General features: G+C 50.5%; 1 protein-coding gene across 1 annotated transcript; it reads right to left on the bottom strand.

The window, feature by feature from the left end:
* Positions 1-11,761: 11,761 nt before the first annotated feature.
* Positions 11,762-12,736, bottom strand: LOC144115974 (uncharacterized). The gene has a single exon (XM_077650617.1). It carries the CDS (start codon positions 12,698-12,700, stop codon positions 11,762-11,764), a length of 939 nt encoding a protein of 312 aa, XP_077506743.1. The 5' UTR covers positions 12,701-12,736.
* Between the last annotated feature and the right edge of the window lie 936 nt (positions 12,737-13,672).

Raw genomic sequence — 13,672 nt, 5'->3', positions numbered from 1 at the left:
GTGTATAAAAGCCTCTCGGACAGTATTTTCCAGGGGAGTTAAGTGGTCTGTTGTTGAGCATGCTTTCTTAAAACCGCACTGATGGATGTCAATAAGCTCAAGAGATTCAATCAGAAAAGTTAGTCTTTTATTCAGCACACTTTCGAATGATTTGGCAAGGCAGCTGGTAAGGGCTATCGGCCTGTAACTAGTAGGGGATGTTGGTTGTTTTCCAGATTTCAGGAATGGTACAATAACTGCTTTCTTTCAGGCTTTCGGCAATCTTCCGAGCACCCACACTTGGTTAAAAAACTTCAAGAGCGCCTCCACAGATGGCTGGGAAAGATGTGCTAGCATTTCGTAATGTATATTGTCAGGGCCAGGTGCTGTCTTTTTTCCGGCCGAGAGAACTTCGTTTATTTCTTGGAGTGTTATTAAACCATTGTACGGTTCTTTTGTGCAGCCCGTTGTTGGAAGTCTATGTTTCTCCACTGCATGTTTATGCTTTAAAAATGTTTCTGTGTAGTGTGAAGAACTAGAAATGTTTGAGAAATGTTCTCCCAAGATGTTTGCCTGTTCCTCTATATTTGTCTGTGTACCTGGAGCTGTTAAGAAAGGAATTGTGTAAGGAGAAAAGCTTCTGTTAAACTTGTGGACTTGTTCCCACATTTTTTTGGACGTAACTGAACTATTTATGCATGATACGTAGTTTCTCCATGATGTTCTTTCGGCATTTCGGCGGATGTACCGAGCTTTTGCTCTCGTCTTTTTAAAGTTGATGAGGTTATCTTGAGTTGGGTATCTTCGAAAAACTCCCCAAGCTTTATTTTGCTTCTTTTTTGCTTCCCGGCATTCCTGCGTGTACCATACCTTGTTGTTTTGTCGTACTATTCCTGACGATTGCGGAATAGCTTGGCACGCAGCATCAATAATGCAGCTTGTAAAAATTTCATTCAGTTCGTCAACGTTAAGACTGTTTGAAAATAATTTCTCCAGGCTAGCCTTTTCTCTAAATAGTTGCCAGTCGGCTAGGTGTAGTTTCCAACGGCGTGGTTTACTAGGGATGACTGATGGTGGCGATGAAAAGTTAATCACTACCGGAAGATGATCGCTTCCGTACGGGTTATCGAGAACATCCCACTTAAAATCGGTAAAAACGGAAGAAGAGCTAAAAGATAAATCTATGCAACTCATTTTTTCTGAGGCTGGAGAGCAATATGTGGGTTTGCCTGTATTGAGTAGGCAAACATTATTGCACAGAATAAAATCTTCTAATATACGGCCCCTAGTGTCTGTCTGTTCACTCCCCCAGAAAGGGGAGTGTGCATTAAAATCCCCAACTACCAGATATGGCTCTGGTAGCTGATTAAAAAGTGATTCTAGGTCATGAAGTGTTACTGTGAGGTGTGGCTGAAGGTATACTGAACATATGGTAATTGTTTTAAAGCTAATGACGGTGACTGCAATGGCTTCATAATTCGTCTGCAGCTGGATTTCACGTGTTGCAACACCGCTCTTAACAACGACAGCAACACCTCCAGAGAGCCTATCTGCCTGCTCACGGTCACGGCGAAAGACTTTATAATTCTTAAAAATATTTTTTTGTAAAGGTCCCAAATTGGTCTCCTGAAGGCACAGTGCTACAGGAGACATAGAGCGTAGGAGATCTGTTGCATCGCTGTAGTTATTTAAAATTCCACGGCAGTTCCAGTGGATAAGGAACGCCATGATTATTTTAAGGAGGAGTGTTTTGAGACCTCAGGTCCCTCCTTGTTGAGGGCCTGTTATCGTGGTGTTTTTCTTTTTTCCGGTCAAGAGAGCCCCGTCGCCGTTGCGACCGAGGCGAGCTTTGACTTGTATCCATCGCCTCCATGGAGGCGCTGGAGTTCCGCGGGGAACCCGCGGGCAGGGGGGTGGTAGACTTCTCCCGAACGGGGGAAGCCTTGCGGGCTGCCGACTTGGAGGACGGCCGGCCCGTTGTTGGGGGTGGCATAGCAGCTCTCGCTGCATCTGCCAGGGGCGCGGATGGCCCTGCCTCAGCCTCACTAGGTGTGAACTGGGCAGGTGCCTGAGACCGGTGTGATGCGCCGCGCCCGCGCACCACATCGGCGAAGTTTGTGTGGGGTGTTAAGGAGAAAGTGCCTTGCGACATTGCATAACGCTTTCTTGCCTCTTTAAAAGTGATATTATCTTTTGTCTTTATTGTAATGATTTCCTTTTCTTTTTTCCAGGCAGGACAAGACCTTGAGTAAGCAGCGTGCTCGCCTTCGCAGTTTGCACAGCGTGGCGCGGCGTCGCAGCCGTCTGATTGGTGGTCATTGGAGGCACATTTAGCACAGGTGTTGCGGCCGCGGCAGCTCTGGGAGCCGTGACCGAACTTCTGGCACTTGAAACAGCGTCTAGGGTTGGGGATATAAGGGCGAACGGAGATTTTTGCATAGCCTACCTCGATTGACTCGGGTAGGGTGCATGAGGCAAACGTCAGGACCAGGTGTTTTGTCGGAATCTCTTTGTTGTCTTTGCGGATTGTAATTCTGTGGACGTTGGTAACATTCTGAGGGTTCAGTCCTTCAAGCATCTCTTCCTCTGTTAGGTGCAGGAAATCATTATCTGAGATGACACCACGTACTGTGTTCAATGATCTGTGCGGTGTAACAGAGACAGGAATATCGCCAAAAGTTTCAATGTTTGCAAGCTTTGAAATCTGAGTTATGTCGAGCAGTTCGAGGAGGAGGTCACCACAAGCCAACTTTGTGACTTTGTACTGAGGGCCCAGGGATTCTGTAAGAACTCTTGAAACAAGGAACGGGGATATTTGTCTGGCTGGCTTTTCTGTTTCTTTACTGTGGACGATGTGGTACTTCGGAAAAGTTGTCTTCTTTTTGCTGAAAAACTGTGTTGTGACATCGGTCCGTCCTCTTTTCAGAGGGCGATCATTATTAAGCAGGGAGGAAGCCATAAAAAGTTTTGTTCTTCGGCCTTGGTGTCAGCCGCCCACCATGGAGCCCAACTAGGGGACAGGACAGGAACTTGAAAACAAGTCCTGCCCACGCCAGCTGTACACCATTGCTATAACCGAATATGACGAAACCCAGGATAGTTCGCCACACAGGGTTAACCCTAGCCGCCAGGAAAAAGGAAAAAAACCAAGGAAGGAGGAGGAGACAGGAGAGTTGTAAGAAAGATGATAGGAAAGTAAAAGATGGATGGGAGGATAAGGAAAAGACGACTGCCGATTTCCCCCGGTCGGTTCAGGCCGGAGGTGCCGTCTACAGGAAGCTGGGGCCAAAGTGGTGTGTTGCCTCCGCCGAGGGGCCTTAAGGGTCCAAACGCTCGGCATCGGCTCAACCACCAGGATCCCCTTTTCCCCGGACACGGCGATGCCACGCACGGCGAGGCGCGGGTGCTCGGGTCCGTGGTGATGCACAGTTCACCATCATCCCCTTGCGGGGATGTCCCTGCGGATGCTCGGGAACCCGCGGTGTCGCCACTCACCGTCGCGACGCCTGCAAGCTGCAGGCGTCCCCCTGCGGGGTCTTTGCGATTGGTGGCACGCGTCTCATACGCGAGAAAATCTAAGGAATCGTGTCGTAGTTCAGCGGTGCCTTTTTGACAGAAAGTCCTAGAGATCGCATTAGAGACAAGCTCTCCATACAGCCGTTCTGACGAAAGTACTTCGAGCGTAGTACGCTTGCTTTGGTCGGCTTGAAATTCTCCCTGTTCACAGCAGCGACCCTCTGCGCTGCGAGCTCTTGATCTTGCGGGCGAACAGTGGAAGGCGACACGGTCGCGATGGTTAGCTACCGTTAAAATTGTTTTATGCTTCAAGGACGAAACTTTGAATTCATAAATGAAATCCGCGCACGAACGACACACTGGGACTGGTACTCGGCCTCGCAAATTCTGGGCGAGTGATTATCGCCTCGAACACGGCCAGGCGACTGCAGCGGCGCCAGCGGGCAGTCAACAAGTCTGGCACGGCCATGCATGTTAAGCTCATCGTGAGCAATTTAGCTATCTAGATTTTCACATGCAGTACTGCCGAAACCACAACTACCCCCCCCCCCCCCCCCCCCCCAACCACATCCTCAGCGGAGCTGAATAAACAGCGGGCTCTAGCCGTACAGGTGATCCACCTTGTGGGTTATTTGTCTGACTTCGAAACAAAGTTGTTCTGACTGACTGGCGCCTGTGACACAATAGAATGGCACTCGCTTTCGGACGCTTAGATCTTTGGCTTGCTTTCCACGATTATTTGCTTTTGGCTGTCTATGTTGCCCGATACTACAGAGGTCTTCATATTTTAGTGCGCTAGCACTAAGACTTCCAATCTCTAAAAAAACCCGTTGTCTGAGTGTTCGAAGCCAATTAGACCTGCAGAAATAAAATAAATATGGCCGCGACTGCGCCGCGCCCGGGTTTCGAACCCAGGCTGGTCGCTGCTCGAGATAACTATGCTATCGCCGCAACCAACCACCCCTCGCGTTTAACTGCCACTACATGTCGTCGTCGTATTCGTCATCTTCCATCCGCGCGCAATATATCCAGAACACAACGCTATCGCAGTGCCCTCTTAACGTGCACTAAGCGATCCAAAAAGATTTTAGTGCCCTACCACTGAGGTCCCCAACCACCGATTTCGCCGATCTTTGTCTGAAGCTTGACCTTGAAAGCCTAGCCTCGAGCCGAAAGCGAAGTAAACGCGTCGTGCTAGAGCACATACTTCGCATTTGGCGAAGTAAGCTAAATCGGTTGTAATTTTCTCTTGTTACGCCTTACTATACAAGAATTCGCACTTACAAGCCTATTTATTCATTTTTCAGGATAGTTTTTTCGTGTATGTATTCGGGCTCAACAGGTAAGCAAGATTTGAGTAAAACACGTTTTTGGGCAAGTTGGTAACATTCTTGATTCATATTGCAGCGAAGAAGCACACACACACAGAGAAGGAACACGCAAAGCAGCGTTCGTCCGTGTTTTTTGCGTGTTCCTTCTCTGTGTGTGTGTGCTTCTTCGCTGCAATATGAATCAAGGTAAGCAAGATGAACAAGTTGCGAGGCTAGTGGCGGCAATAACTATTACCTCGAAGCGTTGTATCTTCGTCTCTGATGTTTTCTTTTGCGCTTTCTTTAGCTCTGGTGATGGGCCGAGTGATGGGTTTATCACTTGGTTTCCTTGACAAGAAGGGGCCTTAGCGTTGTCGAAAAATCATAACCAGACTCTGCTTTTTCTAGTTTATTAGAGATGACTGTCGTTCTTTCCGATGCGATCTTAAAAGTCAGCGCGAGTGAAAGCGGCGGTGATTCTATCCTAACGTAGGCCCACACTGTAATGAATACCCTTCCCTATAGGCATCCTGCACCCACCAGGTGCCTCCACCATCGGCTTGCGGTCAGCGTCGCCGCGCGGCCAGTTCTGCGTTCCCGCCAGGAAGACTCCCCCGCCGCCGCGCGTGACCCGGAAGGAAAGACGTCCATCAGTGGCGTTCCGCAGCTCACAGATGTAGGGTATTAGCTCATACATGATGCCCCAAGGTTTCCCTGGAGGGAGTGGGGGAAGCGGTGAAGCATTACCAGAGGCACGAAACTTTTTGAAATTAACCATATTCTCGACGTGAAAGAAGCTATATCAAGCGATTGCAGTGATGTGTCTCACAGGTGTGTCGCACAAACACGCATCAGTGTACCGTCAACGACTACGAGTTGACGGCAATAAAAACATATCAAAACTGACGTTTCGACGCTCACACCTTATATATTTATAATCTGTTTGCGCAGCTATCCCTCCGCAGGCACTTTAGTGATGTGCATAGCAGCGGCAATGCAGGTGTCGCGCCAGCACATATGTCGCCACTCTCTCCATCTTTGAGCACAGTGACGTGCTTCCCCAAAGCAGCCGTCCGCAAGCCTGCAGAATGTTTAGATAGACCAACTCACAAGTTCTAGCTCTACAGCGAGTTCTGCAGGCCGGCACAAGCGGACAGCTTTGAGAAGTGAGTAGCTGTATGGTTCGTGTTTACCTAACATGTTGCGTCGCATTTGGATGGCTTTCACTCCACAACAAGAACTTGTATAAAGGAGCACATAGTTTATTCGACATTCTCAAGGTGAAATCCTCAGTCTCACTAGAAAATGAGTAGTAGTAGTAAGTTGTTTTTATTTAAATAATAAAAAGGAAGGAAAAGATTTTTGCTAGCCCCGGCATCTGCCATCGATACTGAAGCACCTGAGCTGGGGTAGCGGAAATAAAGGATAGCAGTCAGAATGGAGAAATGAAATGAAAGAGGTGAGGGGAAACCGTCGTGTCTCCCGCGCATATGCACATTTGGCTCGGTTCTCAAGTCGCACGTTATTCTTGTGGTTTCCATTGCTTCTGGGCTTGAAATCGTGCTAAAGCTGTGATTTGAAGTTTTGTCCGCGTTTCCTGCGCAGAAAAAAATTCTTAATCGGAGTGGCCCCGTCTGTTTTGGAAGAAGAAATCACGGTTGCAGCGCTGAAGCCTTCTGGAGTCGAAAAATGCTTCATGTCTTTCGTGCACATTCCTGTCGTGCATTGAAGTCTAGTAAAGGGATTAAGCCGCACATGGCAGTCGCGACAAGGGGAAGAAATCTAAGGCAGCTGTGCCCAGCTGCTCTTTGTCTATATATGGAAGCTGGCTTTTGGAATCTGATTATCAAAGCGTCTATGCTGCCCTCGGGGATCCCCGTGGGAAGGAATAGAGCGCGCGAGGCGTCTACACGCAGGTGAAAACCGACGGTGCGCGCTCGTACCCTCCACTGTAGTGTCACAAAAGGTCCTCGAAGGAGCTTGCTTATTATTACTTTAGAAATCTAGCAAGCGTCTATGTCGTTAAAATGATGCAGAGAATAGAATGGAACGAAAATTACTTCTACCCGCCGCGGTGGCTCAGTGGTTATGGTGCTCGACTACTAACCAGAAAGACGCGGGTTCGATCCCGGCCGCGGCGGGCGAACTTCAATGGAGGCGAGGTTCTAGAGGCCCGTGTACTGTGCGATGTGAGTGCGCGTTAAAGAACCCCGGGGTCGAAATTTCCGGAGCCCTTCACTACGGCGTCCCTCATAGCGTGAGTCGCTTTGTGGAGTTAAACCGCTATCAAACAAAACGAAACCAAAATTACTTCTGACGACAACGAGTCAACTCAAACACTTTTATGTTTCTTCTCCTACTATCGCCTTAGTAGTCAGCAAAATTTGCTTCCTAGCGAATTTCTGAACGTGCGGTTGCGAAATATAATGCATCAATAGGTCCAGCTATCTTTGGACACGATAGGCGCCCAAGAAGAAGGCGTACAGCCATTTTGTGACGACGCGCACAACGCTGCTGGAAGTCTCAGCCTGCCCTCGCGGTCCTGATGGGGAAGCCCACACCACCGCGAGAGGCAAGCGCGTCGCGACGCAGTTAGATGCGCAGGGTGCCTATACCATACCGCCTGGCGTGCCAACTAAACCCGGCATGAAGTCCCCCTCTCTCCAACCCCACTCCCGCCCAATGGGAAACCGTGCTGTCCATGTCGGATCCGGATGACCCGCGCAAGCTGATGGACCGGGCCAGGCTGACGCCAGCCGCTCTCCTGGCCGGGCGAACTTCTCTTTATTAGTCTCAATAGCTGCTTCCCATCATCATCGTAGACATCCATGCAGTTTTGCTGTTACAGCCGAAGCCAAGTTGTTTCTGTTTGAGGGCACAAGGTCGCCAAATAAAGAGTGTTAAAGGTCGACGCAAGTCTGCCAGTCCTCTCGACTGCCTGCCGTCCCCTCTGCGTGACATTATGCTCCCGACGATGGAGTCTTCCACCCAATTATCATCGCTGGTCCTACAGCAAGCCCGGGATCCGCTATAGTTTCCACGGTCTACCGCACGAAGACGCTGAAGAATGTTTGGGCCAGTGTGACCTTGTGTCGCCGTTCAACCGGCGGGATGACCCCACAAAATTCTTATATGCCTCCTTCACTCTGAATGGCTCTGCACGAACACGGTATGAAAACTACTAGTCCTCCCTATACGACATGGGACGCATTCAAGAGGGAGCTATTGAACTTGCGTTCGCGAGCGTTGTCAGGAAAGATCATATGCAAGATGTGCACTGCTTAGACTGACGAAGACTGAGTTAAAGACGACAACACGAACGGTTAATCGCAAGCAAAGTGTTGCCATCTTTAACTCTGTCTTCGTCAGCCTAAGCAGTGCATGGCTTGCATGTGACTAAGTTCCAACTAGCCCAGCCTGAAACACTTCTAGTCAGGAAAGAAAGATGAACTACTCATCGAGTCCAATATCCAGCTCCCGCGGGTCGTCCTCACTGCTCCAAATGAATGAAGCGCCTTTTCGCCGCGCCGACCGTCGGCATGACCGAGGAAAATAAATTGAAATTTTTAATGTGCGGCGTCAAGGAGCAACACTTTGCCGACCTCGTACGCCAGGCGCCCAAATCCATCGCCGAATTCACACAAGAAGCGTCCGCCACCGAGAAGACGGACCCTCGACGCCCGGACTCGGCAGTACAAACGCCCGGCACAGATTTTTGCATTTCACCCTGACATGGCGACCATCACCAGCAACAACTTGGGGGAAGGCATGCAAGAAATTGTTCACGAGGAACTGCTTCGACTGCTGCCATCTCCACAGCCTCAAGCAGCGACTCCCATGGACGCCGTACAGGAATAAGTGCAGAAAGCACTTGGCGCCCCGACACCGACGGCCGCAGCACAAGAATCACAAGCCATGAGCTACGCCACCGCGTCACGCATCTCGGCCCCTCGACAAGGCACACCAAACCCTCGTTGAATTCATCCTGCTGTGCCAGAGCGCCGACCGTTTGCATGCACCCGCCCGCCCCATTTACAACCTACCCGCAAGGCTGCGGAAATGCTACGCCTGTAGCAACTGAACTGCCCCCTGAGCTTTCATTGTGGTGGACCCGGTCACATCGTGCGGCAGTAGCGGTACAAGCGCATGGACCTTTGTGGTTTCTACAACACATCACCTCGGCGACCCGGACAGCGACCGATTGAAGTCTAAGACTACTTGCGCCACGCCCAGTACTCACCCAGTCTTTCATTAAGGCCCCATCGCTGTCACTCTCCCGCTTCGCATCGCCAAGCCGCAGCTACTTAGCGCTTACCCGCGAAAAGTTTCCCAGTCCTCGTAGGGGAACTAAAGGCAACCTCTGGAGGTGGCGTTGCTTTGCAGTGAAATGGTGAAGTTCCTCCGACGCCGACGACGCCATGGGCAGAGACGAAGGCTAAAACGCCAAGACCCGGAAAGTCAGTGACGCTGCACAGTACCGCCAAGACGACGTGCCTAATTTACGACTCGAACTGCCGACCAAGTCGTGACGCGATGCCGAGGACGATGTGCAACTCAAGAGCAAAAACTTACGACCTGGAAGTGACTGCCGATGGCCGTAAAGTTACTCTTTCAGTCATCACGGGAGCGGATTATTTAGATACGCACAGCTGGAGACCACTTCAGCACCCCATCGGGCCGGTGTACTGCAAGAGTGACAGTGAATGGACACTTACCCTGCGACTTTCTTAGCTCTACAACGTTGCTTCTGTGATGTGATTCTAAGCATCGATTTCTTGACAACACCGAGCGAGTATCAACTTCAAGTCCATAACGCTCTCGACGGACGAATCCCTAACCTCGAACTCGACGCTCTATAATCGTGCGGCACCAGGTGTGCTCGATGAAGCAAGCACGGAGGAAACTCCATGCACAAACAGGTAAGAACTGCTGCAGAGGGTCAAAAGTGTTGAGCAGCCAAGGTTGCCTGCTCAGCCACGCCGCGCAACACAGGACGTGTGAAAAATATCTAAAAAGCGCCGTACATGATGTCATTTCTGTGTTGACTGAACCAGACCGCCATTTAACGACGCACATGCCCGGCCTATTTTAAGGTCACGATTGCTCCAAGGTTAGCGTTGAAAGCCCCGCAACCGATTAGATGTAACACGGCGGAGGTTGTGCGGTGTCGTCGAAATCGGGCGACCGCTACAAATTTAGAATATTTTGAAAATTGCTGGCTCATTCGAAGCTCTTAAACGACTTGAATGCTCACAACAGCTTCCTGTATAAATTTATTGCAGAAGAGCGCAACCGTCAGAATAGTTTCAGCGTACTTTTAAAGTGAACTAGTGCTCGAAGACAACGAGCATCACGGCGAACAAGAACAGAAGAGCCTCGTGAGCGTTTCTTCGAGGAGTCTCGGGTAGCCTTCGCAGCGACGGCACACGGTTGCGCATGCCGCCATTATGCGCCCGTTTGTTGTGAAATGCACGAAAAATGTTTCGCATTTCTGATAATGGAGGTGTTCCTCCCGATTGCCACATACTATAACTGGTAGCCCCAATAAAAGGATCTCCGGATAGGCGTCAAGATCATTAAAAAAAGTGCGAAAGTCTGCGCCGAAACCGTACTCTCGACTGGTGCTTCGTGAATAATTTCTAGTACTGGTTCTGAAAAAAAGGCCACCGTCATATTCCTTTCCTGCCTTTCGCCCGCTTTACCATCTAAGACTGTATACCGATGAAGGTGAAATTATGTTCACGCCTTCGAGCAGGCGCCATCGCAACGCCACGCAGTCGAAGCGGTATTGGCTCGGATTCTTGAAATGTGGAGCAGCAACGGATCACCACCTGTGCCCGTCCACGCGAAGCCACAGGGTTTGGCCACTTCCCAGATATTCAGCAATGATCGTCGTTCGCCACGTTATACCGCGCGCTATTAAGCTTACGCAGGCAGCTCACGAGCACACCGGAAGATTTTCGACTCACAAGTGCAAACTCTCAACGGCACGCGATTCGTCCAGTGATGATCCCCGCAAGGCGTTTGTTAATACCTATGAAGGAGCAAATCTTCGCAGAGGGCTGGATAAAGTCTTGATATTAAGGCCTGTATGCAAGACCGTTTTCCCTGCGTTGGCGACACGCAAAGCTGAGGTTGCATGCATGCGCTTAACAGAACACACCACCGCGTGCGACTCACGCCGCCAACGCCAACCATCGTTCGCTGTAGCACCAGAGCACCTGCCGGTGCTCTCCGAAGCAGCGTGTGCTGTACTGTTCAAGCAAAGCTGACGGCATGGCTGTAGCGAAAATGAGGGCCCCGCGGCCGGTGCTGTCACGGCCAACTGACTCCCCCGCCGGTCTATTTAGGCCTGTCCGCTCCTGTGCATTGTTCGTTATTAACACAAACCTCAAATGAAGCGATAACAGCAATTTCGCTGAACGGTATAATGAATTAACGAAAATGTTTTGGTAAATCTGTAAAATAAAGCCCTGAGGACGAAAGATTTTTGTTTTTTTTGGCGAGGGAGGGGGGGGGGGGGCTGTTTCTTACAGTACCGGAATGGTTGAGGTTGAATCAGCAGAGTATGAGCTCGACCGTGAGTGCTGTATGTACCCACTCATCGCAAGGCTTGCGTTGAAGATGTACGTACTCCAGCTCCAAACCGCAGCATAAAAAGCACAACTTGAGCATATATTCACAAAAGCATGAGGGAAAGCATGATGTACAAAAAAAATGGACTAAAAAGTTAAAGTGGTGCGCACTTTCAGCTGATGTCCAGTGCAGATGTACAGTGACATGCTTAAAACATACACTTATCGTACACAAGCTCAATTTAGCAGTCAGATTTTGGACAAAAAGCTTTGTCTTCGTCGCATGCTAGTTCGCCGAGAACACCGTTCTGAGCTTTCTTATTACACACAGTCGTTCGAAGAACAGATCGACTAGGTGAAATCTCTTTTGGCTGCGAGGCATTACTTCACTTCAAACTGCAGCAAGAGCTTGTCGCCTTCGACAAACCCGTTCGCGTCAATGTAGTTCGCCTTGAGGCTCTTGGTGCTCGAGACGGGCTCTCTGGTTTCGTTGCCTGGTCTCGCGTATCGCTCTGTTAGACCCATCCTCGTGTCTACTACCAGGCGGCGCACTTTTTCTTTGTCCGTGGGGTGAAGGATGCTAAGCGTGAACTCCTTCTCGATCGGCCATTGGAGGAAATCATCGAAGTCTCCCTTGCGCACGTAGAAGGAGAACCGAAGCATTAGTTTGCTGGCTGTTTTTTCCAGAAGCAGACCGGGGACAATGAAGTAGCCGAAAAAGGTGGTGCGGATGCCAGAGTAGTAGTCTGCCGCCGTGCCCGTAGCAACAGCCCTGGCCTTGAGCTCGGACCATCTGTCAAGGTGCCACTGCACGGGAACCGAGTCCCTGATGCGCTCGCGCAAAATGTGCTTGCCCATGTTCATCAGGCCATCAATTTTCTTCCCTACGGGATCCTCAAATAGATCTTCGCCGGACATAATGTGTACCTGTCCTCGAATAGCGTCAAACACCTTTGCAACTTCTTGTTGGATTTGGTCCCTAATGGCACCCCATCCCAGGCACTCTTCTCTCATGGATGCCCGAAGCTCTTCGCAATCCTTTAAGACTAAGGTCAGGTCTTCCGGCTCGAATTCTTCGAGTGCATCGTATACGTCGTTGATTCCTTTGAAAATAGTGCACAGGAACCGATTGACGGGTTTTATGTAACCAGAAAGCAGGAACAACAATGCATCGTCGCTAGGATTGACGGAAGTGGGAGTTAGTGTGGTTGGGTTCGAGACGTCTGAGGTTGTAGCTTGCCCGCCATCGCCCCCCGCGCTGACTTGCGGGTTGAAGTCACCTTCTACTTCGTCATGCGAGGGCGCAACACTGTCGGTCATAGCTGGTTGACCTTGGAGAGGATCACACTTTCTTTCCTTTTCTACGTTGCCACTCTCTTGAGCGGTAGTAGTCTGTTTTTCAGCATCCGAGGATGCGAGGTCCCCTGGCACTGTGGCTGCTTCCGATGTCACTACGCTGACCATCGACCTACTGGAGCCTTGCCATTGTAACACAGGTAGCGTACCGTCCGCCTCTGTAGCTGCCGTGTCCGGGCACTGAGTACTCCCTTGCTGCGCATTATCGACTACTGCGCTAGCACTTATTGACGAGCTCCCCTCCTGTGTGGTGGTCACGCTCGGCTTCGTCTGGGAACATACACTTTCTAGCCCCTCTCTCATTACATTTTCTAAGTAGGCACATGATTTCTTTATCGCCACTAGTACGTCCTTGCCGGATGTGGCAGATAATTTATTTTTTACAGATTCGGGGTGTGCAGTGCTTGGGAGCTGTTGGTACTCACCACTCGCTACAACGGGCGGCTTACAGCTGTCATCCGTAGGAGATGGCGTTCCGCGGCGACTGCTGGACGGTTCATCTCGGTCGGTCGCTTTCCCCGGTTGAAGGGTCTGCGAGATGCGTGGCTCTTGATTGCATGGTTCAAAAGCTACTTCTAACGGTTCTGATGATACCACTCTGCCCTCAAGGTCTGCACGCTGGTTATCTGGGGGGAACAGATCCTGCTCGGCTGCGCCCGGAACTCGAGAATCCGCCGAGTTTTGCCCTTCGAGTTGTCTTTCAGTTTCCTTGGCGCCCGCTGGCAAGGCTTGCTTCGTCTGCAAGGGCAGATGCCGCATAGACGTGTCCGGGCTGCAGCCCTGCGCCAGATGAGCGACAACGTCTCCGTGAGAGACCACCTTGCCGCATCTGAGGCAGCTAATTAAATGGTACTGGCAGTCCTTCCGGTAATGCTCCAAGATCTGGAACGATGGCCCTAAAATGTCACAGCCCCTGCCAGCGTTCCAACACCGGAT

This window comes from Amblyomma americanum, chromosome 1 (assembly GCF_052857255.1).
Source record: "Amblyomma americanum isolate KBUSLIRL-KWMA chromosome 1, ASM5285725v1, whole genome shotgun sequence".
In the NCBI taxonomy this organism is placed as follows: domain Eukaryota; kingdom Metazoa; phylum Arthropoda; class Arachnida; order Ixodida; family Ixodidae; genus Amblyomma; species Amblyomma americanum.
This window is presented reverse-complemented; position numbering and strand designations above follow the sequence as displayed.

Coding starts and splice junctions, on each gene's coding strand:
- LOC144115974 (XM_077650617.1), bottom strand. CDS start 12,700: ATGACCGACAGTGTTGCGCCCTCGCATGACGAAGTAGAAGGTGACTTC.